The sequence below is a fragment of the Scaptodrosophila lebanonensis genome, unplaced genomic scaffold, assembly GCF_003285725.1.
Source record: "Scaptodrosophila lebanonensis strain 11010-0011.00,11010-0021.00 unplaced genomic scaffold, SlebRS2 tig00000001-arrow-pilon, whole genome shotgun sequence".
Classification (NCBI taxonomy): domain Eukaryota; kingdom Metazoa; phylum Arthropoda; class Insecta; order Diptera; family Drosophilidae; genus Scaptodrosophila; species Scaptodrosophila lebanonensis.
The window spans coordinates 10,500,143-10,527,677 of record NW_022060529.1 but is presented as its reverse complement, the minus strand read 5'-3'; the positions used below and the strand labels follow the sequence as shown (position 1 = coordinate 10,527,677).

At 36.3% G+C, this 27,535-nt stretch overlaps 1 protein-coding gene across 5 annotated transcripts; it reads right to left on the bottom strand.

Annotated features, from left to right (window-relative positions):
* On the bottom strand, nt 1-26,295 carry LOC115633673 (myc box-dependent-interacting protein 1). Of its 5 annotated transcripts, none has more exons than XM_030531121.1 (10): nt 25,906-26,295; nt 4,950-5,085; nt 4,698-4,888; nt 4,530-4,634; nt 4,293-4,463; nt 3,679-3,760; nt 3,474-3,584; nt 1,571-2,299; nt 495-637; nt 1-328 (listed from the first exon to the last, which is right to left on the bottom strand). In XM_030531121.1, exons 1-10 carry the CDS (start codon nt 25,972-25,974, stop codon nt 248-250), a joined length of 1,818 nt encoding a protein of 605 aa, XP_030386981.1. In that variant the 5' UTR covers nt 25,975-26,295; the 3' UTR covers nt 1-247. The 5 variants fall into 5 exon arrangements, with proteins under 5 accessions (XP_030386981.1, XP_030386982.1, XP_030386980.1 ...); XM_030531122.1 differs by having other exon boundaries at nt 1,571-2,239; nt 3,474-3,602; nt 25,906-26,285; XM_030531120.1 differs by having other exon boundaries at nt 3,474-3,602; nt 25,906-26,280.
* Between the last annotated feature and the right edge of the window lie 1,240 nt (nt 26,296-27,535).

Below are 27,535 nucleotides of genomic sequence, written 5' to 3'. Positions count from 1 at the left end.
TGCTTTAACAGACACGTGATCGTTTATTGAATTACAAATCAAATAATCGAAACAAAAATATGTTCACAAACACAATTTTTCATGATCTTTTTTGGCTTGGCTGCGACGAAACGCTTTAAAAATTGGCCGAAATTTCCCGTTGGTTTACAATTTTAAAGATATATTATGTATGTAAGTGTATATTTAAAATATTTTAACAAAATAAGAGCTGCCGGTTTTCTGCTCACAATGCAACTGCCGTTGCCGTCTAAATGGGACGCGTAAAGTTGGCGGGGAAGAGACCCTTTTCGTTTGTGCCTTCCTTTTGACCCATTAGCCAGCCTTCCTCCTGCAAATTGGCAATGAAAAACTATTCAATACAGATAAGAAGTGCTTTAGGCGCTTATTTAGACCAGGGAATGGGGATAAGCTAGCGCGTGCAAAACTGTTACACAGGATGACTTCAAATTTACACAGATGTAAGCATTAGCCTGCCATGTGATTAAATAAATTACCTGATCCTCAGGATCATCATACTCAATGACACGAATTATGTCGCCAATTTCAAAGCTCAGTTCGTCAACGTCCTCCTTGACATATCCGTAGGTGGCCTTAACACGATAGAGAACACCGGGAGGCAAATCAGCGGTGTTGGCATCTGCGAAAACAAAAGGCGCCACAGTTTGTGAATTGTTGAATTACATGAAGTTACATAGTATACATATGTTTATTAGAACACATATAGCTTAAGCTTAACGTGATAGCTACAAAATCCTTAAATTTTAACAATTTTAGTAGACGAACGCGCATCATAACAAAAGTTGGTCAATAAAGGCTTTTAACGAATTTTAACAGGTTAGTCTTCATAAACAAAATTTCAGGCCGTTTCTTTAGTTTTGTTTATTTTGTATGGCTTAAGTATTAAAATTTAGGAATAACACCACATGGAGAACAAAATATATAAGCTGTGAACGTGCAAGCGCGTGTGACAAAATGAATCCAGATGAGAGCTGTGTGATAAGAAAAAATAGTGCACAACTTAATGTTACGATTAGAATTCTGTTTTGGACCACCTGCAACCAAAATGTAAGATATCAAAAACCATACAAGACAATCTAAAAATATAATATGAGAGATAGAATTCAAAACCGTTTTTAGTAGCGCTAGAATGAGCTTTATATGTATTACATATATGTAAGTATATCGATAAATGCAAAAATCTCATTAATAAGATAAGCACGATTCTAAGAGATGAATGATTTTTAAACTTCATGAGATATCTTAACAGACCATATAGACTAATTTTTACATTTTTGGCAGTTACAAAAATTGACGCCAATATCTTTAGACATGCCTACTAATCAGTTTTTACAACACAATTGTTTTTTTTTATAATATGTATATCAAAGGCAGAGCGACATACTTAGTATAAAGATTTGGTCGCTGTCTGCTGCCCCGAAAAGACCCTTAGCCAATTCAATTAGACATACGATAAGATGCTTTTTTGGTAGATAAAGCCAACAGACTAACGACACAGTATAGGATGCAGATAGACGACTCGCCGTGGGTTATCTAACGCTTGCTTACTCACCATTGGGATCTTCGTAGATACGATCGTCATCGTCTTCGAAGGGATTCTTATTAACTTTATGATCAGTATGATCTATAACTAACTGGCTACTGCTATTTGTATTTGTTGCTGTAACTGAGTTCCTAGTAGCTGTAGTTGTTGTTGTTGTATCATTACCTAATTTCTTTTGTTTGTGCTCCTCAAGGCTGTTGCCATTGCCATTGCCATTGTTGGCCTGTTGTGCCTCAGATGCTCCAGCGGGCAACTCTTTGGGTTGCTTGCCTGGTTCTTTCGATGATGAGGTTACTGGTTCATTGTTGTTACCATTTAGTTGACGTGGCGCTGTCGCTGTCGCCGTCGCTGTTGTTGCTGTTATTGTTGCCGCTTCAGTTGTTTCTTTCACCGCTGCCGTTATAGGTTTTGCATCTCCGCCAGCTTCTGCAGCCGCCTCTGTTGTTCCCGTGATCTCTTCGGTTTTTGTTACGGTGGCTGTTGTTGACGTTGTTGTATTGGCATTTGGACTACTCAGATCAGCGTTCTCCACTGTCTTCATGACTTTGGTGATCGTTGTTGTTTCAGCGGCTGCATTGCCGTTTCCCAGACTTGGATAAATTGTCGTTGTCGTGGTCTCTGTTTCCGTTATGACAGGATCCGAGTTTTGTGCTAATTTTGAATGCTCTGGCGTTGGTTCTGGTGTTGAAGAAACTGAATCAAATCGTGGCTCTTGCATTGACGAACTTGTAGAGGTTGCTAAATTGTTTTTCATTTTTTTTTCATTTGTTTTTTAGATTTTTATTTTTTATATTTATGGTTTGGGTTTCATTTTATATGTATGTCGATGATATAAGTGTATGGTATATTGTTGGTTCATTTTTTTTTAGTTAGCATCATTCCAACAAACATTAAATTATTATGGTAAAAAAGAGAAAAAAGTAAAATATAACTCAACACATGCAGGTTAAGGGTCTGATTAATTAAAATTTGATCAATTTTGAAACAACTTAATTGAAATTGGTGGAAACTCTCGACAAACAAAAAGCAGCAACATGCAACAACATTCCATTTGTCCCTTTCAATGGCGCCTTCACTGCATGGGTTCATTAGCGTAGCATTCAGATTCGATGTCTTACAATTTTAAGTTCATAACTTAGATGTAGTTGACGGCATTGCCATAGAAGTTATGGTGAGAATAACTTAATACTTACTCTTGTGTTAATTGCTCAATCACAACCATTTAAGTTCGCTTAGACAAATCTAACTACGCCAAGCCCAAGTCGCATACACATGTACCAGTATTTACAAGGAGTGGTAACAAACAATAGATATCTACTATATACTTTCTATATCGGTATCGGGGCCATAAGTTTACTGTACAAATGGAATGCTTCTACACACATGTTTCTGCTTAATGCTATTCAAGTTTCAACCAGAAGAAGTTAACAAATTAGTTTTACATTTCTTATAAATTGCCAAAACCCTAAAAAAAATGCATTCAAGGATTGCTTGCAATTTGCAATTAGATATGTTTGTATGTTTGTAAAATAGAGTGCATAAAATGTAGGTATATGTATATAGTATGTCGTAGCATTAATTATAAATATTTCATATGTTGTGTATAATATAGAGTTCTTTTGTATATGGTACAGAATCAAACATTTATATTTATACTTTTTTGCAATATGCAATGCAGTTTTTTTTACAGTTTTGAGCAATTTATATTTTGTTTTGATAAATTTGATCAGTCAATGTAAAGCAAAAAAAGGATAGAAATAAGAGAGAACAAAAACAAAATAATGTAAAAAATTTTAACAATAATTAATTCAATTAATTTGAAAACAGAACAAAAAGCAAATATAGTTATACATAGTTCTGTCGAAGAGTTACTTGGGGAAAGTGTCCAATTTTTATTTCGAACCATACTTACGGCTATTTGCCAGACTGGAACCACCGTTTGTGGTTATTTGATTTTGATAGTTGCTGTTGTTTGCATTATTCAATTGATTCAATTGCTTAACTGGGGACTGCACTGGACTCGCTGTTTTGATGGCATTTGCTGTAACATTGACAGCAAAAGAAAAGCAATTATTTAAAGAATGGATGTATCCTATATGTTATTGGCAAGGGCTTACTTGTTTGTTTTCGTAGTGTATTGGAGCCGCGCTGGGATTCTGTGGCCAATTTATCGACGATTGCTTCAAGCTCTGCGTAGATCTGTTAAAGGAAAATCAAATTTGTTTGCATTTTTGATTTATTGAAGACATACTAGGGATGTACTCGTAAATCAATGTACCCCAAATAAGAAAGAAACCAGATCGTTCAATTGGATGGTTTTGACAAATTATTTGCTTGCAGGAATAAGAAATCTATGTGCGCGATTGCTTTAAAGCGGGATGACTAGTTTTCAAACAGACAGACAGATGAACATACTATATTGATTCGAAAACAACAGTTCGAATGAAGTTCCATTCACTGAAAAATAGTTTGTGGCAATTTAGAAATTGTGAAAATACATATTTCGCATACCCCGTCATCATGAAATTGAGAGTATTCATCACAATAAGTAGCTCAAAATATTGATTTACTTTTCCTTATGAAATCATATCTAACTGATGGCGGTTGCTCATCTATGTATATTAGTTAAGTCATTCAAGCAATTGGAAAGTGCTCAGAATATGTTTGTAATGATAATTAGTACAACCTATTTTACTAAACGATGCAACCTGTTGGCATTTTTCATGCCTACCTTGGATGTTTCGCTGTGAAAAACTTGTTCTGTGGCGAACAGCGTTTGCAAATTGGTCACCAAAAATAATATCCTTGAATCGTATAAAGCAGGTAGCTCATCGTGGAGTTCCGTATTCAAAATCTCGTAGGTGCGTCGCGCCTCCTCCAATTGTTCACGGCCTTTGGTTAGCTGAAGGTACAAAAAAACGATTAAGTTCTCTAATCCATTTTTAAATTATGCAACTGCAATACGTACCTTGACATCATCCTTGCGCTTGTTAGCATTGCCTTGTAGATTTTGGAAAGAGTGTCGTTGGCCATCGTAGTCGATTAATTTGCGATTGCGTTTCTCCACTTTTTTCTAAATTCGTATAAATAAATGAATAAATTTCCATATCCAATTGAACGCATATGAATTGCTTACCTTCATTTCAGGAAACTGTCCGGTATATGTGTTCAGAGGTATCAAGACCTGATCACCCAGTTTATGTGCAAAGTCAAGCCACAGGCTCTCTGAGGCAGCAGTTTGTGCTTGCAACGCTTCGTAGCCACTCCATTGTGGTTCGTAAATTTCGCAAACAGCGTCCATCAACGACTTGGAAGCGGTTTGTGCGGCTATGGAGATCATTATTTACTCACATTTGCATATAAATAGGATAATGTCCTTCTCACTTACCGCGTATGCATCTTATGTAGTTGTTGAACTCCTTTTGTAGTCTGTTGGCACTTGCTTGTTGGCGATTAAAGTTATTCAAATGATCATCGAAAATTTCGTCTGCGGTGCGATCAACTTTTCCTAAGTTTTGTAAAATCTGTAATGAATAGGATTGGAGTGTTAATTAATAAATAGTGCAAATTTTCTAGAAAGGTCAAAAATAGTACTTTGATCACGGCTTATGTGATTACTAAAACTGATAGTTATTATACTTGTAGTATCGATCGTATAATACAATATAATATAGGTCTACATTAAAGCAAATCCCACTATCTTTCTGATCTTCCATTACTTGTTTGTGATAGAAGTGCTCTAACGAATCGAGAATCATAAATCAAAGTACTTCGAACGCTTCAGAAGTGTGATATTATTTAGTATACATATTTGCAATCAATATTTAGAATTTTTATTTGAAAGCATAGTAGACTGTGAACCAGCCCTTTATTTTGATGCCTGTGTGTGTGACCGGTCCTTTGAATACCCATAAATAGTGCTCAGAATTTGGCAGTTGTGTTTACAATTGCAGTCGTTTTGTTGCTACTACACAGCTACTGTTGTAGTTTATAGATACGGACAAATATACAAACATACATAAGTACATTCATAGATACATACATATATAAATCGCGTAGTTTGGCATTTCTTATAAGTGGCACATAAGTGGGCGCTTGGTGCCGTCTATGCATTTTGACCGTGGGCTGGCCAAGGTCGTAGCTGTTGCTGCAGCATTTAGAATGAGATTTCAACGCAACAACTCAAAATTGTTCACATGCCCATTCATAAACTTCAATTATGTGCCATACAAATGCCTCAAGTCGCAACTCGCGTGGGTTGAACGTTGTTTGTGAATGCGTTGGCCGGCTTCGGAGCTTTTGGAGCTGCCGTAAAATAGCCGAGTAATGCGCATGAATAGCTCTTTTCTTTTTTTCTGTTTTTCGTATGACCACTTTGCTCTACATAGAACACAATTGTGGCAATAAATCAATTTGAATTCATAGAGCAGGCCAAATGGGCAACAAGCGACGCATTTATAAATAAATTATAAGTATCTGGCCACTGTTTGTGGTACAACAAAAATAAAAGCAAAAGCTTTTTTAAAGCAATTTTCACTTGCAAAAAGACTGAGCCGCTAAATCTGTCGGCACATGCAAGCTATGGCGGCTTATCTATATACATACATATGCATATCTGTCAGCTAAACTGTCTACAAATATGTATGTATGTTAATATTACTAAAAAACTGTGCTTATGGCGGGCCAAAATGTAGCTGTCAACAGCATCAATTCGCTTCAAAATGCAGATGAATGCTTAGCTCGTTTCAACTAAACTGGCCAGAACACTACCGCTGACCGCTTCGGGTCAAATTGTGGCACTTATCTCTGGCGCTGTTAATGGGCTGCCATTACAAATTCCAAAAACGTGTTGACACCAAATTCTGGGAAATACATACTACATAGGCACAATGGCACTGAGAGGAGACGAGATGCAGAGACACCGACAGATGGCTGAGATAAAAGTGAGATAAAAATTGAGTGTTTTGTCGGTATGGCGGCAGTCCGCTCTGCAGCTAACGCTGACACAACCTTGTAACAGTTTTTAGCGCCATGCACGCCCACGCTGCAACTGACCCAAAGCGGATGGAGAGCGAGAGGAGAGAGAGAGAGAGCGAGAGGAGGGACCACACAAGCACAATTTTTTTGGGGCACACACATGACGGGCCTACTGTTCGCATTCGCGTTGATGATATTTTAAAAACTTTCAATATTGAAAATATTTTACAATTTATTTATTATGTACACATTTGTAATCCTGAAAGGGATGTCTAAAAATTGTCTAAAAAATCATAAAAGATTGTAATTTTTAATATTTTCTGAAAAAGCTGAAAAGATTTTTGCTTTTCAATTCATCGATATTTCTACATGTTCTGAATTCATTCTGAGCATTAGCATTTTAATTGAAAATACTTGTATGTTGACATTTCTTAGCATTTAACAAAGATTTGATGGATATTTTAATTTATTAAGTATATAATTTTCAGAAAACCCACAATGGTTAATATTAACATTGCTTAATTATTATTACGAAAATTCTATACATCTAATATATTTTTTTACAAAAATGATCATTTCTAAATACCAAAATAAAATATCAAAGCTAGAAATATATCAATGTTTAAATATTTCGATATTTTATCAACAGCCCTAGTACATATGCGCCAAGATAAAAGCTAACACATGTACATCCGTTGTATTTACATAAAATTATAACTTCCTTCAATGAACTAGACAAATATTTGAGTGCAGCATTAAGGTTATGGAAGATAAGCACATGGCATCATCTATTCTAGCCAGATAGCATTTCTGGCTAATTGAATTTGCGCACAAGTCTAAAACCCAAGCCAAAACAGCGACTGGCGAATATTTGCCTTAAAAATTAGATAAGCCCATAGAAATTCTACTTAGATGGTTGGTGATAAAATTATTATAAATGAAAGTACGATTCAAAACTATTTACATAGCTCATAAATAATTTGGGTTTATCTCTTCGTAATCTAATATGTATGCGTGCTCTTAAAAAATGTTTGTCAAATCTAGCACCATCATTATAATTACTATGCCCAACTTGACTATAAACTGGCGGGTTCCATATGTACGCATAGAACATATGCATATGTATATGAAGGTTTTCTATAAAGTTTTGCCTGTGTTCGGTTGGACTCACTTCCATTTCAGTTAAGTGTCTACTGGTCTATAATTGCAGTCAAATAAGGCGAAATATAAAGCTCCGGCTCTCTTGTGGTTGCATTTTAGTCAGAGATACCTGCATTAATATCTACAAATATTCCTGCTATTAAAAACAATAAAATTAAATTTGGATGAGCTCCAAATTATATATGAGCAACAAAATTGCATTTGTTTATCAATTGAATTTTTCCTTGGAACTTTCAAATTGATATTACAACAATACTGCCATTTATGCCTCTGCCAACTCTTCCCACGCGCGGACTTGTAAGTATTAGAGGTAAGTGAGAAAAAGACTCAGAGGATATCCTATCCATTAATCGCTGACAATACGCCGTTATGAATGATTGCCAGCACATGCGCCACGCATTTGGAATCAGCCAGTCAGTCAAGTGCTGGCCATAAAACCAACAAACAAACCAGTAAGCATGCCAGCCAAGTATATTTTAACTGAAAGACCTTTTATGGCCACACACATACATACATATGTATAGACTACATACTTATATGTATGTGTCTAAAGAAATCTTGGTTAGTTGTTGGCCATATGCATTGAATGCCCTTTTTTGTATGTGAAACTGGCAACGAGAATGAGTCAAGAGTTACTTTGCTTTGACGCTCCTTTCTTGGATAACTAGCTGGCTGCAGTTATAATTACAAATACTTGTATATATGTAGGTAAATTATTTATAAAGCTGCACATTATTGGTATGGTAGCTTGATGCACGTGACGGTTTGGGGCAAACGTTTCGCATTTAGCGGCGCCACTTTCATTAATTATCACACTTTTTATCTTCGATTCGTTGGTTGCAACATCGGCCAGCAATAAAGCCGTTGACGATAAAAGCTAATTAGTTTTTCATCTAGCCTTATATCAAACTTTTTATGCAAATACACACACACACACACACACATTAACATTTGAACCTATGTGTGGATATTTTTGTTCAGCTTTCTTTTGCTTGGACTTCAAACTGGGCGCACTACCTAAGTTGTTGCCGTGGCGACAATCAGGGCCGGACGACCTCGCGAGTCGCTTCCGTTGTGCATATCTTGCGTCCAACTGAATTTTCTTAGATATATAGTATATATACACCAATATACAAGTATTTATCTACACATTCGCAGTCACATTTTGCGTCATCAGTTTCAAGATTCCATATAATTTTGTTGTATACTCGTAGTATCTAAATATATGTACGTACATATATCTGTCCGTTTCAGCCATATGCCGCCTATCTACGCGTATTTGTCATTTGTTTTAAATTTAGGCAGCATTTTGTTATACATTTCACTTGCCAAAGCATATTTTCATGCTTAGCCGTCGAGAACGTCTGGCTGTATAAGTATAAAAAAGGCGTATTACGTATAGGGCACATGTGTGATATCTGCATATACGAATATATTGGCCAACAATCTTTGTCGATGCTAGACACAGCGTGTGCGTATTCGTGGGCTCAAGTTTTGGCTTAAGCCTCGCCTCGTTTCGCCTCAATTTGGTTTTGTTTATATTGATAGCACGCTGAACAGGTGTGGGTGTTACAAACTTGGAGATTTTTACGATCAGACCAATGACAGCATCAGCAACGTCTAAATAGGTTGCAAGATTTTATTGCATTTTGCATCATAGTTGTTGCCAGGTGGGTGTCTGTCAAAGGCAATGACTGATATACACTTACTATATACAGACATATGTACATATGTACAGCTACTTGTATACTTATTTGAGTATATACAAAGAGTATATTCTATGCGTTATAAATTCTGATGGGAAAATGTTTGTACATTTTCCGAACGAATTTAAGCCAAGATATTTCAAAAAACGACATGGGGTAATTTCCATTGTAATGTTATTATAGATCGGTTTCATTATTGGAAGATCCTTACAAGTGAAAGAAATCATCTGTGCTTAAGATGTTATAATAGAGTGGTTTCATCATTTGTAGGTTCTACAAAGTGAAAGGAATCTGTGTTCGAGATAACGATAACTTTCTGAACGATAACGATCTGAATAAAGTAAAAGAGTGACTTCCAGTTATGGATTGGTCCGCTTCAAGTCCAGATGTCCATCAATTAGAAAATCTATACAGTTTTGGATAACCAAATTTATAATCTTAGGATTGGCGTTCAAGGCGCTTGGTATTCTATACCAAAAGGGAGTTCTAGATATTTATTATTTTTGTTCCCTTATTTTTTAATACTATAGAATTTTGAATGTCCTAATTGTTTGTAATTCTGATATTTGTGATTTTTGAGTATGTACTCTTAAAAACTTTTAATAAGTTTAAGTTGTAATTGTTGTTTAATTTGTAGTGATAATTAAGTTGCAAATAAAAACGATCAACTTGTTTTTGATTTTGTCGGCGTCCATTGCTGTAAGTGTACGTAATAGTTGTTTGCCACAAACTTAAAAAATAATTAAACTTTGAAAAGCCCACATAGTGGCAACAAACGAAGGAAGAAATGAGTTAGGAACAAGGGCCCGGAGCTTGCAGAACTTTTCAATTGTATAGTATAATAAGTATTCTGAATACAAAGAGCAACAATGTGCAGCAACAGCAGTTGGCTGCGCCTGTTGCAGGCACAGCACAAGTACGCAGCCGGGGGACGGGTGTGCGGCTAAGTAAACGTTGGCCCAGTTTCAAAGGAATGCACAGAAAGAAAACCGCAACGCCAGCAAAAAGCAAAAGAACAAACACAAAGTGGAAAATAATACAGCGAGCACATAAATACAGATGTTTTTGTATGGGTGTGTGTGTGTGTATGTAAGCCTAACTAACTTGGCCCACAGACTTGGCGACCAGCAGCAACAACAACAATAACATCTACTACAATTGTGAAAAACGGGGAAAATAAAAGGCAAAAAATTGGCAAGAACAATGTGCCCAACGGCATTACAGGTGAGTGCGACAAGTGAGTGGCAAGTGAGTGCTGCCGAGTGCATTAAAACGAGTAAACTATGCTAGAAGATGTCCAATAAACATTGCTGCACAGGTCGACAGTCATCCGATTATTATTCAGTTCAGTTTCAATAAGAACTTAAGTGTATATAGTACAGTCCTTATAACTATAGCAGACCTTAGAATAAATTTGTATAAGTCCATCCAACAAAAAAGGTCACATTTGTCAAAAAAGAAGGTGATTTTTTATCAAGACAATCCTAACTGATGCATCTGCTAAAGCAATGGCCAAAATCAATCAGTCCCTTCGAATAATTTTCCTTTTTCCAAATTTGAAAAAGCTGTAAAATATTTGCCAACAATGAAGTAGGGTCTCGAAGCTATTGAACATCGCGAGCTACTATATAGAAAATGTTTCCCCAATTGTTGTATTTCCGTTCTTAAGTTGGTTACCTCTGGCCTTTTTCTCATATAGGGGTGTAGAACGAGAATATTCAGATATGCTGTAGAAAGGATTTTACACATAAATCCATTTCCGACCGATTCTTCAATGAACAGTTAAGCTGTTTTGGACTGAAATTTTGGCAGTTGAGTTTACGATTACGAAATAGGCAGAACATGACTCCACAGCATTATTCAGTTAATATAGTACATATTTTGACAATCATAAAAATGTATGTCACTAGTGTCGATCAAAAATTAGATGGTTGGTTATGAGATGAACAAATATTTCGAACATACTCATCATAGGAAATATTTAAATTTTTCATTCGAAATCCTTCAAGTACTCCATAGTGCGTTAGAGAGACGACGACTTTATGTGTTGACCAGGCCAAGAAATGCGCGCATACTCGGTTTAATGGACATGTGAGTGAGTCTGTGAGCGTTTGTCATCTTTGCGATGCCAAAGACCTAACCTATTACCACAAAACAACATTTGCAACTTGTTGCGTGCGGCTAGCGGTAAATAATTTACTTATATGGCCACTGAAAAAAGTATGAATTGTGGGCAGTAACCGGTTTCACGTTGACAGTCTCTTTGCTGGCGTCTGTGTACAAGTTTATAGACAGACGTAAATCATATGACTTGCTCGGAAGGGGCACTTAACAGCTCGTGAGCACAACGTGTTAAAAAGCTCAGATCGTACATCTTGCCAGTAATTGTTATTAATAATTTACGTTAGAAGTTGTGCGCCAAGTTTACATAAAGCACAGGCGGCCATATTTTTACAGGTAAACTTTTCCGCTCACACAAAAACACAAACACACCACGTCTGGGCTAATTATAACGAAATAAACATAATCGCATGTAAATCAATTCATTACTTATGTAATCAAATCGAATCAAACAAAGCAAGCAAATTGCAAGCTGGCTTATTGAAAGAAAGAAACCAAACGTTTGACGGCCCGCCAACGTAAGCCATAAGTCTCCCATTTACATAATTTCTTTACACACGCGTGCGTCGTTTACATATTCAAAGCTCTTTCTTTGACTTTCTTCTTGGGTGCCAATATATAATATCGTATAACGCATTTTAAGCAAATGGAAAGTGAAACTCCAAGCATGCAGGCAGGCGAACAAGCATCAAACGAAGATGCAGACACCGCAGTAGAAAGTTAAGCTTCTACATAGTTAGTTGTTTTTTAAAATACGAGTATTTTATTTTTTTTTTATCGAACTCTGTATTGCCCATGTTGTCATGTCATGATTTATCTATTAAGATTAGACAAATAGCCAAAGGCTAGGCAGCCATTCTAGTCGAAACATATGCTTAAGTCTGCAAGTAATTTGCATGTTCAAAATTAATCAACTGCTAATTAAACATTCGCGGAGAAATTCTTTAAAGTGAACGAACGCAGATAAAGAAATATAATCGCTTTTAGCACAAATATTGAATATCGCAGTCATAACTTTTTCTCTGACTTACTTGTATTAAAAAAGGAAGTCAAGCGCTCATCTTTCAACTACAAATTTTGTATTAAAGATATCAAATATTCCAAATAATTTACGCTTTATGAATCTCAAGTACAAAATTTTTCGCAAAACTAGACTTCTGTTGAGGATCAGAACTGGAAATTAGTGCCTCAGTATCTACGAAGTAATATAGGTATTCAATTCATTATATATGATATCATTTCGTGTTAAATAAAATTATCTGCTCATAAATATGCAATCATCGAAATCACCAAAAAATTATAGAAATATCCACGATGTAGATACTCAAGCGATTATATAAATTATTTAATTCATTGAAGATTGTAGAAGCGCAGTGTGAAAAAATTGCCAGCCAGTTGTTATTGTCTTTTCTCTAAATCACAAAAACAACAATGCATACAAACAATAGCAGGTGGCAGCGTCAGCATCATCGGAACGAGCGGCAGCGAAACGAGTATGAAAAAGTATCTACGAGATACGAATAACTGTCGTCGCATGCGTATCTGCCTGCAGTGAGCAACTGCGATTGTCTATCTGTGCGTTTTGAAGTCTCGAACGACAACAAATGGTAATAATAAAATGAAATTATAGAAAACCTGTCTAAGCATTAAGCGGCTAAATATCCGGTTATTATTCGAAAGGGGCACCTTTAAACGAAAGACAACAGCACGAAACGAAATTCGCAATCGTGCAACATTTCGCGTTCGCTTATTAAGATTTTTAACAACAAATATGTATTTGCTAGTTATATTTAAAAATTTTTTTATTGCTGGGCTGGACTTACACTGCGCTTACTGAATGTTTGTCTAAACAATTTCACTTGGCCAGTTGCGCATGTTTTCTATTTATTTGAGCAACAACAAAAACATTAGCAATTTTCACTGCATTGGCAACTAGTGGCGAAATGAAAGCGCTTCGCGTTTTGCATTTTCGAACGCTCCAAAGACTAATTAAAAACTATTGGCCAGCAAGTATGTGTTCATCAATCCCACCAGATACAGCCGTTTACAACGATTTATTTCGAATTAGTGCAAAAGTTCAATTGCTTTTGCTTCATTTTTGCTATATTGATTGATTTAATTAACTGCCATGTTGTAAATGAAGTCTCCTTCAATATTATATAGCATTTTGTCTGTGCACTGTTAAGTAATAAATAACACAAATATTTTCTGGTCGAAAATTCATTTGGCCAACACGTACACATACATATGTAGATAGATTTTTTGTATATACAAGTATAGCTGCTATATAGCGTCAAACAGACGAGATATACATACAAACATATGCATATATATAGGCACAATATTTGAGGAGAGCGAGAATATCGCGGCAGAGCCAGTGCTGAGTAAGCGTCACACAATATTTGTATACCTAGATGTGTGTACGCGTATATACGTATCTTACTTGTGTTTATCTGTTTGCAAAACGTGAAATCCATGACGTTGCTTTTGCCGTTGCTTGTTTTAATTTATAGATAGAAAAAAATGAGACACACTCACACTCAGATACTTGGACGTTTTGTAATCTGTTGTAGTTTCGACAGCCACTATTCTCTAAAATTGCTTATATAAGTGGCGCACAGTCTTATATACATCATCATACATACATATGTACATATATGCTAATCAATCACACGCTATTGAGAATATATCAACAAACTCGCGTCAAATAATTACAAATGGGATGTACAGTAAAGCGAACCTTTTCAAGTCATGACCGCAATGTTAGCACAAAATATAAATAATATACCTATATACATACTACGTGTAGACTAAAAATTTTACACAATTTGTAGAACGTGTCGTTTAGCACTGTGGCGTGAATTTCCGAAACCAAGAGAAAAAAGTGTGTCTGCTATTAAGTGCTAAGCAAGTGTCGACCCCAAAATTAATTTGGCGCTACAAGTGCGTCCTTCCCATCAGAATATGAATCTGCACATTAATTTAACTTCATTGCTGACACGTGATTGGCAATAAGTGCACGTGTCGTTTGCGCAATGTTAAACAACAAAGTAAGTAAAGCGGTAAAGAAAAATCTATTCAATGGTAGATCAGTGCACGCACACCGAAAATCGTATTTATTTAAAGCTCGATTGTATTGTTTGTTCGCTGGGCCATGAAAAATGGGTCAAGTGCAAAAGCTTTTGTCTACATATATTTTATTATTGTTGCTGTTAATAGTCGGTTTAAAACTAGCATTTAAATATACCATTAAGATCTAGCAGTACTTTAACTGATGTGAATTTTAAGCTAAATTAAATTATTTTAAAATTGTAGCTCATTTGAAGCAGGCGAAGCTTTTCAAAGTGAAGTCTCTTCAAAGTAAATCTTCTTCAAGAAAATAACTTACTGCCTCATTCTTAATTTAATTCTAATAGTTAGTTCTATTAGTTTTGCATCAGCTAATTAATTTCGAAAAATAACAAGAAAAATGAACTATAAAAGTAACAATGTATTTATTTTTTGTGCTCTTTATTATTTATCTTCTGTCAAAATAATCAAGTTTATTTTCAAAAACAAATAACACGTTCGGCCTATAATATCATTTGAAATCTTGAGAATATCCCCCTTCAGATCTTTTTATGGTTTCTTACTATCTTTATTTAAACCTAAAGCTTTCTGTATTTTAGTTGTATATTAGTTACTGCATATGATCTTTATGAGACTTAGAATAGGTTTCCACATCCATTAGACCAGGTAAGGGCTGGCAGGTCAGTTCTCTTGCTGATATATGTACGGCTTTATACATATATGGATGGCGCCTTTGTTTTTTCTATATTTCAGACCGTTTAGCCAGACACAGTCAAAGGCTTGAGCTACGTTTTGAGATCATAACAGCAATTGTTTTCATTACTAAATGAAGAACTTGAGCTTCTTGGCTATGGCAATTGCGTATTAAACTTACTTTTATTGCATTTGCTTCTCAACAAACTCATTGACTACCTTATATTGAAACCCACGTATAATCTTAGCCCAATTTAACACTTTATTAAACGATTGGAAGTTTGTCAGAAACCGTAAAACTTAAATGTTGTGTGGCATAATTAAAGTGTCATAAATTGCGTAACAGACACGCGAACATTTTTTGTGGGTGTTGTGGGGACAGTGTTTGTGTTGATAAGCAGAAATTCCATTACAAAATGCATATACTCGAACTATATATATACAGATATGTATATATGTACATACAGACATACTGTACATACTTGTATAAAGTAGCTAGACGACTTGTGCTTATCAATTTTGAAAACAAAAAATAATAATAATGTGCAAATCGCCAAGATAAGGCGACACAAAACATACATACATTTATTAAGATATGTGCCTGATATATACATGCAAACATACATATGTATATATATACTTATGTAGCTGTATCTATCTGAAGAAAAAGCAAATGCGCTATAATTATAATATCACGCATACGCAATGCTGGCTTGTTTAAATTTAGAATCACAAATTATGGGCCATTGCAGCAACTTTCTACAAGTCCGACAAATACTATATACATATATGTAGCTACACATGTGTGTAATTTTGTGTGTGTGTGTGTTTGGCACAAAATCGTTGGGAGTATGGTAAAGTTATCGTGCATAAGCTTTGTTTAAATCAGTTTTATTTATTTGTTTTGATGCTTTTCAAATTCATATGCACAAGTAAAATCGCTTGGCATCAAGTTTGAAAAGTGGCACAAAAAAATAGACAGCGGCAACAACAACAACAACATCAAATATTAATGCCAACATCGATGGCGGCACGCATCGTTGGCTATTGACAATTTCATTTCATTTCATTTAATTTCTTTTCATTTTTCATTTGCTTCTCGCACAGCAGTAACCGACAACAAATTGTGGCCAAGTCAGTGAACTGAAGTGCTTTTAATTATCATTGCACGCAGCTGGTAGATGTTGTTATTATTATTTCTTGCTGTTGTCGTCGTCAGTCCGTAGTCAGTCGATTGCGTAAAAAGTAAAAACATAAATTCGTTGTGCCAAATGTATGTAAAGAAAAAATATTTTCAACCTGATTTAAGCCCAAACGGCTTACAACTAATTGCGCTCAATCGTAGCGCACCTGACGTAAGTACGTCGCAAAATTGTGTGCACAGTTTTGTACATTTATTTTTATACGAGTATATGTACATATGTACGTGTATGTACATGCACAGATAGATATGTGCGTGAAGCGGTGCGTGAACGCAAAAGCAAGACTGTCTTGAGATTCGTGAATGGATTACGGTGTTAAGCAAATTCTTGAAATTCGAAAATTGCACGCAAACTACTAAACACTCACGAAGTAGAGCGAGTACCCGGTGCCACTCTTTTCCCCGCTACAGTCCAACAACTAAAATAAAATGTGTTCTAACAATTACTCATATTACAGCTACACGATATAGTGGACCGATTTTGATTAAACTTAATATTATGGTGAGGTAGTATATTTGCTCTTCATAAACGAAAAAGTCACATTAATTATTAGATGTATAGCTTGCGATTATAAAGAAAACTTATAATTATGGTTCGTAATAAAGTTGAACTGCCCACGTTTGGTGTACTTATGTTTATTATAGTTGTATGGACTCATATCGTTATGCTTCATATATTTACCGAAAATTATTATTTTGACTTTCTGGTGATCGCTGAAGCTCTTGAGTTCTGTTTTACAATTATTGTAAGCAAATAAATATTCCCCGCGTACATCACTAATAGTATTTACAAGTATCATTATGTATGTACGATTATGTACGTATATATGTATGTAGTATAGGTGTTTGTATGCATCTGTATTGCGGTCAGACAGCTGGGCCAGTCAATGAACGGTGCGGCATAGAAAAATGGCGAGCAGAAGAAAAATATGTCCGATTTGCGTTTAAAATAACAACAGCAACATTATCGTGGTTCAAAGTATTTTACAGGGCAACCGAAAATTGTTCATTGCCTACAATAGCTCTATGCCAGCAACTTGCATACAAATGTACTTACAACAAATATGTTGTTAACAAGCCGACAGAAAGGCGACAGCGTCGTTGTCACTGACTTGATAGAAAATCACTTTGGGGTCAGCCCGAGAATGGGGCCCAAGTAGAAACCAAACAACAACATTACGTAATTTTGTGCACCTTAATTGTAAATTGTAATTACAATTACGCATTGCGTACATTTAATTTAATTATTGAGCTATTGACTCGATAGCGGGGCTGTTGACTGAAGGCAAGAGTTCCTAAAGGAACGTTTAACTATGCGGTGCTTATCATAAAGGGGGTTAGAAAATTCAAGCATAAACCTGTAACTTGCAACGAAGGTATTACCTATATATTGAAATATTTAACTTAAGAATTTAATTTTCAGGTGTCCTCACACTTTTGAAGCATGAAATGGTAGCAATGGTGGACAAGAGCTCAGCTTATTGGTAAATTTGTTGTGGTTTAAAAAAATATAGAGAAGAAATCATCTCATCATCATATATAAGTATATGGTACCCACTTGACTTTGAAAATCGTTACTTAATAACCATCAGAATGAATAGCTAGCACATACGAGTACGTATATGAAGTCGTTTGAGCTTTACCTGCAATGAAATAAATTTTAAAACATTAGCATAACAACGGTGACAACATTAGCTGAAATTCAGAAAAATTAAAACAAATTACGGACTGACATTGAAAAAGATAAATAGAGATAAACGCTGCCACAAACATTTGATAACAAAGGCGCAGCTATGATAAAGAGCCACAATAGAAAACCCAAGTAAATGCCATTGAATTGAATGGGGGACGTGTCTGGTGCTGCATCTAAATGCTTACATAAAACAATTCAGACCCAGTAAACTGCATCTGCATGGTGCTTTGTCATCTGGCGATCTCTAACGCCAAAATTGTGCATCATAATCGGGCGGGCACACATAGAATATAGAATAGAATGCAGAGCACTCTAAAATTTGTCCATGATTGCCCCGTTGTGCAATGGCAACGGACCAACCGAAGGTTGCTCTTGTTGAGCACAATGGAAATGGCAAATTGCACAAGTGCTGCTAAGTACCCATCCACTGTGCCCCCTATGCCCCCTTGCCGCATCGTGGAAGCCGCAGCTTGGAAAATATGAAGTGCAATTTAAGTTCGCACAGGTTCGTTAATCTAGGCAGCGACGAGCGCTCGTGTGCAATTTCTGCAGTTTGTATCCAATTTTTTTTTTGTGTTTCGATATGCGTTGCAATTGTAAAATATGCTAATTTGTATGCCAAAAACACTTACGATTCGTTCAAGCGTAAATTGCGCTCGCGGCGAGAAAAAAACGATGGCAATTAGACAGAAATGGCAAACGTTTTTTTTTTGTTGTTGTTTTCAAATAGCTGACGGTCGTCGCTGGGGCGTATACGTAATATTTAGTCAACATCAACTGTTTAGGCCACTTTCTAAGCAGGTGGGTGACGGAATTGGCTGTTTCGGTATAATTTGAAAAGCATCTACATAAAATGTGTGGTATGCATGATGCCTTAACATAACTAATCACATGTTTTGCACGAGTATGTAGAACAGACACATTTTTATAACATTTTAGTTGAAAGGGGGCTTTGAAATATACATTTATATTTATTTTATTGTGGACGAAATGTATCAACATGAGGCATATTAAAAATTCTAATTAAATGGAATTATTTTAAATTAGTTTTTGATTCATCAGTTAGAACATGTTCCAATTTCGAACACATTTGATTGGGTTTGCATAAATTATTGTCTCGCGTTCATTTTCATTATCTGCGTAGAAATTTATTTGTAAGCTGGGCGTTTTTAAAAATTGTAGACTCTGATTTAATTATCTATCTATTCATAGTTTTTATTGAGCAATTTAATAGCTAAATTAGCAGGGATGCCTTCACCACTACAACATTTTTATTTAAAAACATTGCCTGCAATCGTTAAAACGCAATTTAAGTGGGAAACCGGTTTTTTGTTTTATTATTATTGTATTTTTAGCAGCCCACAGAATGATAGAACTGACAGTATTCAACACTTTCACAGCTAAATCAACATACATAGACATTGTATATATGTATGTACATATATGCATTAATATTTATGTTAATGCCCTGTTGGCCTGCACATGTTTGTCGGGCGTATCTGGCAGATACATTAGATGCATGCATGTAATGTTTGACAATAGCAAAATATAGAACAACATCCTCACTAACAGCCAGCAAAAGTTTCGAAAATCGCGTGCACAACGTCATGAAGTGCCTGCGGAAGGGCTCCAGAGGAAGGGCGTGGGAAGCAGAGAGAAAAGCGCAGCAGTTTCACGTCACACATACGAGAATACACCAAATGCATTGGGTTGAGTGAGCCTATTGTTCTACGAATTTTTCTCCTCTGGCTCTTTTTTTTTTGTACATTTCCGCGTATAACATTGCGCATGAAAAAAGCGTGTGTAGAAAATTAAATCTGATACCCACACTTGTGATACATACTTATATTTAAAGTTGACACAGTGGTTTAAATACATACATGCATACATAATAGTGACGCTTACTGGTTTCCGAGCTTCATAGTTTTAAAGCAACACATTACATTTGTTCACATGCCAGGAAAAGTGTGTTCTTTTAAAAAAATGCTACTGATTCTTCAATAGTTTTTTCAAAAACTGAATTAAATTGTAAGGAATTACATATTGAAGATTTGCCGACATTTTCTAAGCGTTTTAATTCATTTCAATTATGTCCTCCATTAAAATTAATTAATTTTGTGGGAACTCTAGTTTCTACACTGATAGACCGTTTTATAAAAAACGTTTTTGAATTTTGATTAGATTTTCATATAAATAGAAATTAACAAACAAAATAAGTAAACATTGGCGAAGCCCCAAGAAGAGTGACTATTAATTTTACCACTGAGAGCATTACAATAAGATATTTTCTATCGAGACTTATGTAGTCACGTTTTAATTTCCTATCTATCATATGGGAAAAACATTTTCTGCTTGAGCCGCCGTGTAACCGCCCACAATTTTCAAGTTTAATGAACCATTACAAGCAAGCAGCAATAAAAGTTGTGATCTATGGATGTTGATAACAAAAACAAATGTTGTGCAAAACTTTACACAATAACAGCAACAACGACAACAACAGAGCCTGATTTCAGTACTCCAGCATTTTCACGCATGACCAAATAAGCAACTTTTTATCTGTTAAACAAATGCAGTGTGGAGTGTTGTACTTGTAGGAAAGTTAAGAGTTGAGTTCGTTTATCCGCTTTGTAAATGTTTCTAAAATTTTACGCCTAACAAATAATGAACCAAGGTAAGCCGAAATAATTGTTTCAATCACTCCATAAAAAAAAGTAAAGCACTTTGCTTGGCATGTGTGTATGTGTGTGTGAGTGAGCAGAGCCAATAAACTAAATTACGTATACGACCTGTGAGTGAGCGCAAAGTAATTGACCTTGCCCGGGTTAGTTTTGTGCTCGTGTTGTTTGTACTTTTATTTTATTTATTTTTTGGTTTTCTGTTTATAATACACGTTTTTCAAACTATGTTTGTGTGTGTGGAAGTATTTCTTACTTTTTCCAGTAAGCACTCGTTAGTCTCTTGCCCTGTTGAAGCTTTTTTAAGTTACATTTTATGCGCAGCGATGTGCACTTGAAGTTCAGCCAACAGCTCACTAGAGTCCCACAATAAAGGCATTTTCCAGCAATTCAGCAATTGCACTTGAATCTACAAAGTCTAAATATGTATATTTATCTCTCTACCAACGACACAGACGCTGCACAATTGTGCATTAATGAATCAAGTGGATAGACCGATAAATGTCTGAGCGTAATTCAATTGTTATGCAATGTACAAAAATGACAAGCATATTTAAAACGCCAAACAAAAGTCACTTTTTGTGTGTGTGAGAATTTTATTGTTGTTGTTGTTGCGTTGATTTTCAGTCGTCACTTGTTAACAATTTCAATAATTGAATTTTATAATAAACATAATAAAAAGCAAGCAAGCATAATAAAAAGCCATTTGTTATTTATCAGCAAGTTGAGTGCGAATACAAATATGAATACGAGTGCGAATGCGAGTGCGAGTCTGAATGTCAATGTGAATGCGAGTGGTAGTGGGAGTGGGTGTTTCTCTGTATCAATGGCAATGCCCGTCGCAGCGCTTCAAAATTCATTTGGCTTCATGGTAAGCCAGCTATTGGCCACTCGTATACGCCCACGCATTGTGATTCGACTTAATTTGTGTCTTCCCTCACAGTTCCAATCAATAAAAATACACCGATTGCAAGTCAGCTATTCCTCTTTCAAATTTACCGAGCTTTATACATACATATATTCGAAGCTGCAATTATTTTTGTTATCTATCTATGTCCGCACAGTATTTATTATTCTGGCTGGCTAATTGTGAATCTCTTGGTCTCGGATTACGCCCCGTATAATTTTTTATTACACAGCCACACCGTCAGACCGGCGGCCGCAACAAAAACATGGCACGTCGGTCGGTAAGCATTTGGAGCCCAAACAAGTGCTTTGATTGTTTGTTGACTAAGCCTCATCCACAATAAAAAATGAAAAAGAGTTTAAACAAACTCCCTTTAAATGGCGCGATAGATCGGCCGACTGCTATATGTTTTTACTGTTGATGTTTTTTCCGCATGAAAAGAAGAGCTTATTTTAAATGGCCGACTTCTAATAATGTGTTTTTGGAAGACAAGTTTATAATAGTTGGGTAAATATGGGATAAAACTCTGAACTACAAAAGAGTTCAACAGAATCGCTAATTTCTGCGATGCGAAAGTAACTGCCTTCCACGAAAATAGTTATAGATTATTACTTTATCTGTTCTCGAATTCTAACTTCTTTGAATACAGTATTAATATTTGATATTTAACACAGCTAATGAAGCTCATCAACTTTAAAACTATTAAGAAATATTTAAACCATATAGATTTATAGTAAGAGCATAAAATACACGAAAACATAGTTAATATTTGTATAAAAATTGTCAAGTAAATTACATAAGGAGTTATGAAAAGAATAACACGCAAACAATACGATTTTCTAAATTATATCTTACAAGTAGTTGAGCATAACTATTTTGAATGTTTCTGCAGAAAAAGGCCTAAAGGTTTGTCAAATTTTCCTTAAGCTATCAAGTTTCTAGTACTTCAGGTAGAAATATTGAGAAAGGCGAACAATTTTACAGATGAGAATGCTATAAGCATTTCTTTCAGCAATGGTAACAAAATTAAGATAATATTTACATTCAGCAGTTATGGTCGACTACCTGGAACTTTTTGACACATTTCAGAGTGTGCACTACAATGTACTTAATTTCGCTAATGCCTTTTCAATGCATTCGCCAATTGGCTTTTTGTTCATTTCGGGGCGTGTAAATAGCTGTGGGAACAGCAAAAACGTTTATGGGTCGGAAACTATTCGCTTTCTTTTGGCTTTACTTTACTTCACTGTTGCTAACAGTAAAGAAATAATCATTTTCCTGATGTTGTTTGGGGTACAATTACGAGCCCGATAGAATGTGGCTATAGGTTGTGTAAAAACGAATGCGAGTAGATTAGATGATCGCGTGCATTTTATTGTCATGGCTATTAATAGATAACCCCATGCAGTTTACGTATCGCTTAGCAATAAATAGGCAGCAGTGAAATCAATTTTTAAAATACCGAAATACGAATCTAAATCAAAGCGACAACAAGAAGTTCAATATGCAACAGGCAAGTTTGAGTTTCTAAAAAAAAGAGTTGCCAATAAAATGTCAATCGACGCTATATATACTGCCAAACTTTGATAAGTGGCCGACAGAGAGACAATGCAAGAAAGATGTCAAGACAGAGACAGAAATATCGCCGTTGGCATCACTGGGGGCTTCAAGAGAAAAACCTCAACGGAGTGAAAAGCATTTTTGGCAGCTGTTGCCACATGCTAAAAATAAAAGTCGCGACAGTGCGGGCGAAATTTGCAAAAGCAGAAAATTGCTTATAGAAAAGTTTTGCGTTTTCTTTGCAAACAACAAAAAGAATTCAGTTCTTTAAAGCTTACCACGGCTGGGAAGAGAGACCACAGAGTTATACATTGAAAAGCTAATGAAATAATAAATAGCATAGAAAAAGTAAAGTGCGTCTATTTAAAGATTGACTACCAAGCGACTTGACTCGACTCGGCGACATTTTCATGCCGATCGCAACAAAAATCGGACACGAGTTCGTTAGCTACCCAAAATATGTATGTTGCCTGCCTGTGTGGGGTTCTGCCCTGACAAATATACATATGAATGTATGTATCTATATGTACCTGCTATATGTATCTGTTTGTAGGTAATATTCATTATTTCTACATATTGCTCGCATGCGTGTGATTTCCACAAACCGATTGCGGCTTAGCAGTTTTCCCTGCTTTGGCTGTGGCAGCTTTTCGCGCCAGCGTCCCAAAATTATGCTCAAAATATTTATGAAGATATGTACAGATGATTGTACATTCATATATGAAGAAAATGAGCACAAAGCTGGCACATGTTAGGCTAAAATCAAACGAAAAATATGTCATGAGAGCCCAGAAGTCGTTTTTAAAAATAAATCTCTACGAAAATTTTCGATGTACTGGGCTTGCGACTGAGTTCAGGGAAAACAATGTTAATTAACCGATGTAGTTTAAAATGTGATTGCGTCTTATAGAGAGATGTACGTATGTATATTTCAGTTCCGGCATCTGTATCTATAGAAGCATGTATGTTTATATCTAAATGTTGGCCATGCTCCAAACTCGGTGTGAACTTTAAAAATAACACGCGACATTTACAAAGCAAAGGAATTTTTCAAGTTTAATGACCAACACGAGCGTTCGCATTGAAAGTTTTGGGAAGCAGAAATACCAACGAACTTTAAAAATCAACTGTAAATGCCAAGACTTCGCCACAAACACACACAAGCAGTCATACTATACAAAGGGGAATAGCCCAAACACTCAGCCAAATCAATACAAAACCAAAGAGCCGCAACAAAGCCAACAATAAAAACAAAAACAGCTTCGCAAAGAAGCATCTCTCGGCTAGATTACAGCATTTCTGGGCTTGGAATGTGGCAGAGGCAGCTCCAGCTTCAGCTCATCTTTAGCTTTTGCTTCAGCTCGTCCAACTATCCAAACTCGTTTGGGAAGACGCACACACATTGTAGTTGTTGTTGTTGTTTTTGGAGTGCTGCAGTCGTCGAGTGGGTCATCCAACTGGGCAACGACGAGTGCGGCGGCAACGTCAAAGTTGCAGCAACTCGAACAACTTTTACACTTTTCATTGACATTCGTTAATGTCGCCTCAGTTGCACTTCCCTTGCCCCGCCCAGTGATTTTCAACACCTTTGGGCTGCTGCACCGGTGCGTCGAAATGGCCGGGGAAATGTGAAGCAAACGGCAAACAGCAAACTTTCACTTGTACGCACCGAACTCAAGCCTGAACTTTTGAATGAAAGATGTACAAAACAAAAACACAAAAATTCGAAAAAAAAACACGAAAAACAATCAAAAGAAGCGGTGGAAATGGAAACTTGATCAAAGGAAGAGAGCACCAATGGTAGGCACTTCTGTGACAACAAGTGTTTCGGGCGCGTCTGATCTGCGTGTGAGCGTTAACTTCTTGCTATGATTTGTGGCCTCGTTAATAGATGACTTTATTAGGCCAACTCTGTGGGTAACTTTTTTTCCGCCCCTGAACAATGACTTGAGGTACTTTCTTTTTCAATTTGTTGGTTCGGCTCACTTTGCTCTTCTTGGGTTTTTGGTTTCCTGGTGTCAATCAGATTTCAATGTTTTCTAATTCAATTTGAGCTTGGTTCGAGTGTGGCTTGTGCTCTTCTCATCTCACTTCCCTTCAAGCAACTGGTCTAAACCGACGACTCACAGTTTTGTGAATGTTGTTGGAAAAGTTGCGGTTGGGTTATGTAAATGGGGAGAAGTGGAGAGCTGGTAACAGCCAAGTGCGATTTGAATTGCACGCATTAAACGTAACGGAGGCATGCTGATACCTTGGGGTAAGGCATACGCCAGAATACACCATCTGTAAATCTCTAAATAACGCCCTCAAATGGAATGGGGTGTATGTAAGTGCGAGCGCTTGTTGCTTGGAAAATAGGGCACAGAGGCATTGAATAGTAACGCAGATTACATAGTTGGTATTGTGTGGGTGGTGGTGGTGGTGTTGGGTGGATGGGGGCCTGCCGAGTGCTTTAACCTTCGGCTGTGGCTGTAGCTGGGCGTTTCGTCTTGCACAGCTGCATCATAAAAAATGCACGTTCACAGATTTCGTCGAAATTGGGACACTTATTATTACTTAAATTGTTATCGTGTACACTCACCTTCTCCTTGGCACGTCCAGCGTGTTTTTGCACAGATTTGGCGAGCATGATGCCTTTATTTTCGGACATTAAATACACAACCACAATAGCGACAGCAACTAATTTTTAGTGATTTTCCTCTATATGTATATGCACTGAGCAAGAATTTCTTTTTGGCACAACACTAAATGAATATTCCGTTTCGGGTTTTCAGGGAATTTTTTAAATGCACAGTAAAACACGACAAAAATTTTTATAACGAAATTCTCTTTCAGAGCACAAAGCACACCAGCGCACACACTTGTTAAAATTTTCGCCGAGTTGCTATTTTTATTTATGCAATTTTTTTTTTAAAACAAAAGTCACGAACAACGGCAACGGCAATTTGACGCGCAGTTAACTCCAAATGATTATTTGAACTTAACACTGCTGCAGACGGAACAACACTGACTCGACTGTGTTGTTGAGCGCCACAGAAATTGCGCCGCTCTGCCACTCTCCATACCCTGTACCCAACGAGTATATCGGATTACTGGCAAAGTGTGCAACACAAGAAACAAAGTTGTCTTTGATTACCGCGGACAGTTTTTAAAATTCAAAAACATGGAGCCACTACGTTTCGATTTTAATCTCTTTACCTTCGTTGGATTGTATATATGGATGCTGATGCTTTCTTTCTTATCCATCATTACATATGCATGTATTCTATAATTTACTATGATTTGGAAATTAAATATAATATGTACTAAGAAATGTATTACTTTTTCGAATATTTTTGAAAACCCCGCTTCTTTACAATCCTAATTTTTTTGTGGGGCAGAAAATTATTATTCTAGGCATTTGGACAGTTTGTTAGATAACACTGTTACTGCTCACAATTGGTCATAGCCAGAAATAAATCACTTCATAATCATTGGGAACAGGGTATGCAGGTGTCGTGCGAGCACGATTGTAACGTTCTCACTTGTTTTCTATTGTGATCCTCTTCGGCGCCGCATATGTGTGTGTGCGTGTGTATGTGTTTTGTTTGGCTCCGCGTTGGGGCCGCGGTCAGGTGGTATCTCACTTTGGCACCAGCGCAGTTTTGTTTGCTTTTTCGTTAATTAAACACTTGCTCAAATATCATGACTTAGTTTGCAATGTGCTGTTTGTTATATTTAACTTATTGTTTATGTTTAATTGCAGCGTCTTTTCATTCATCCAGCACAACAATTTTCCAACAGGGGAAACTAAACTAAAGTGGCAACACTGCGAATATTAACAATAAAAATTGTACTGACATGGCAGCACTACGAGCATTGTCGTTTTTCAACACTACCGAGACTATCGTTACTAGACACGTTTGGGGTGACCAGACTTTGGACTACGCGCGCATTTAATATTCTGTAAGTTCTACAAGTTTTGTTATTATTTAAATGCACATATAATTTATTAAAGGGAAGAAAATCAGAAGCTTTTCAGATTTTCACATTTTCTACAACTATAATTTCACATAATTCTACTGCGAGTTACTCCTTGTGAGTCTATTGTAGCGAAGTAATGAATACGAGCTTGAAATTCACATTGCTGATAACTGCAGTGTCAGTGTAAATAAAGAATTGCTCGCGTATAGTTCAGTTTGTCGTGACGCGATCGGTCTGTTAAATAAAAA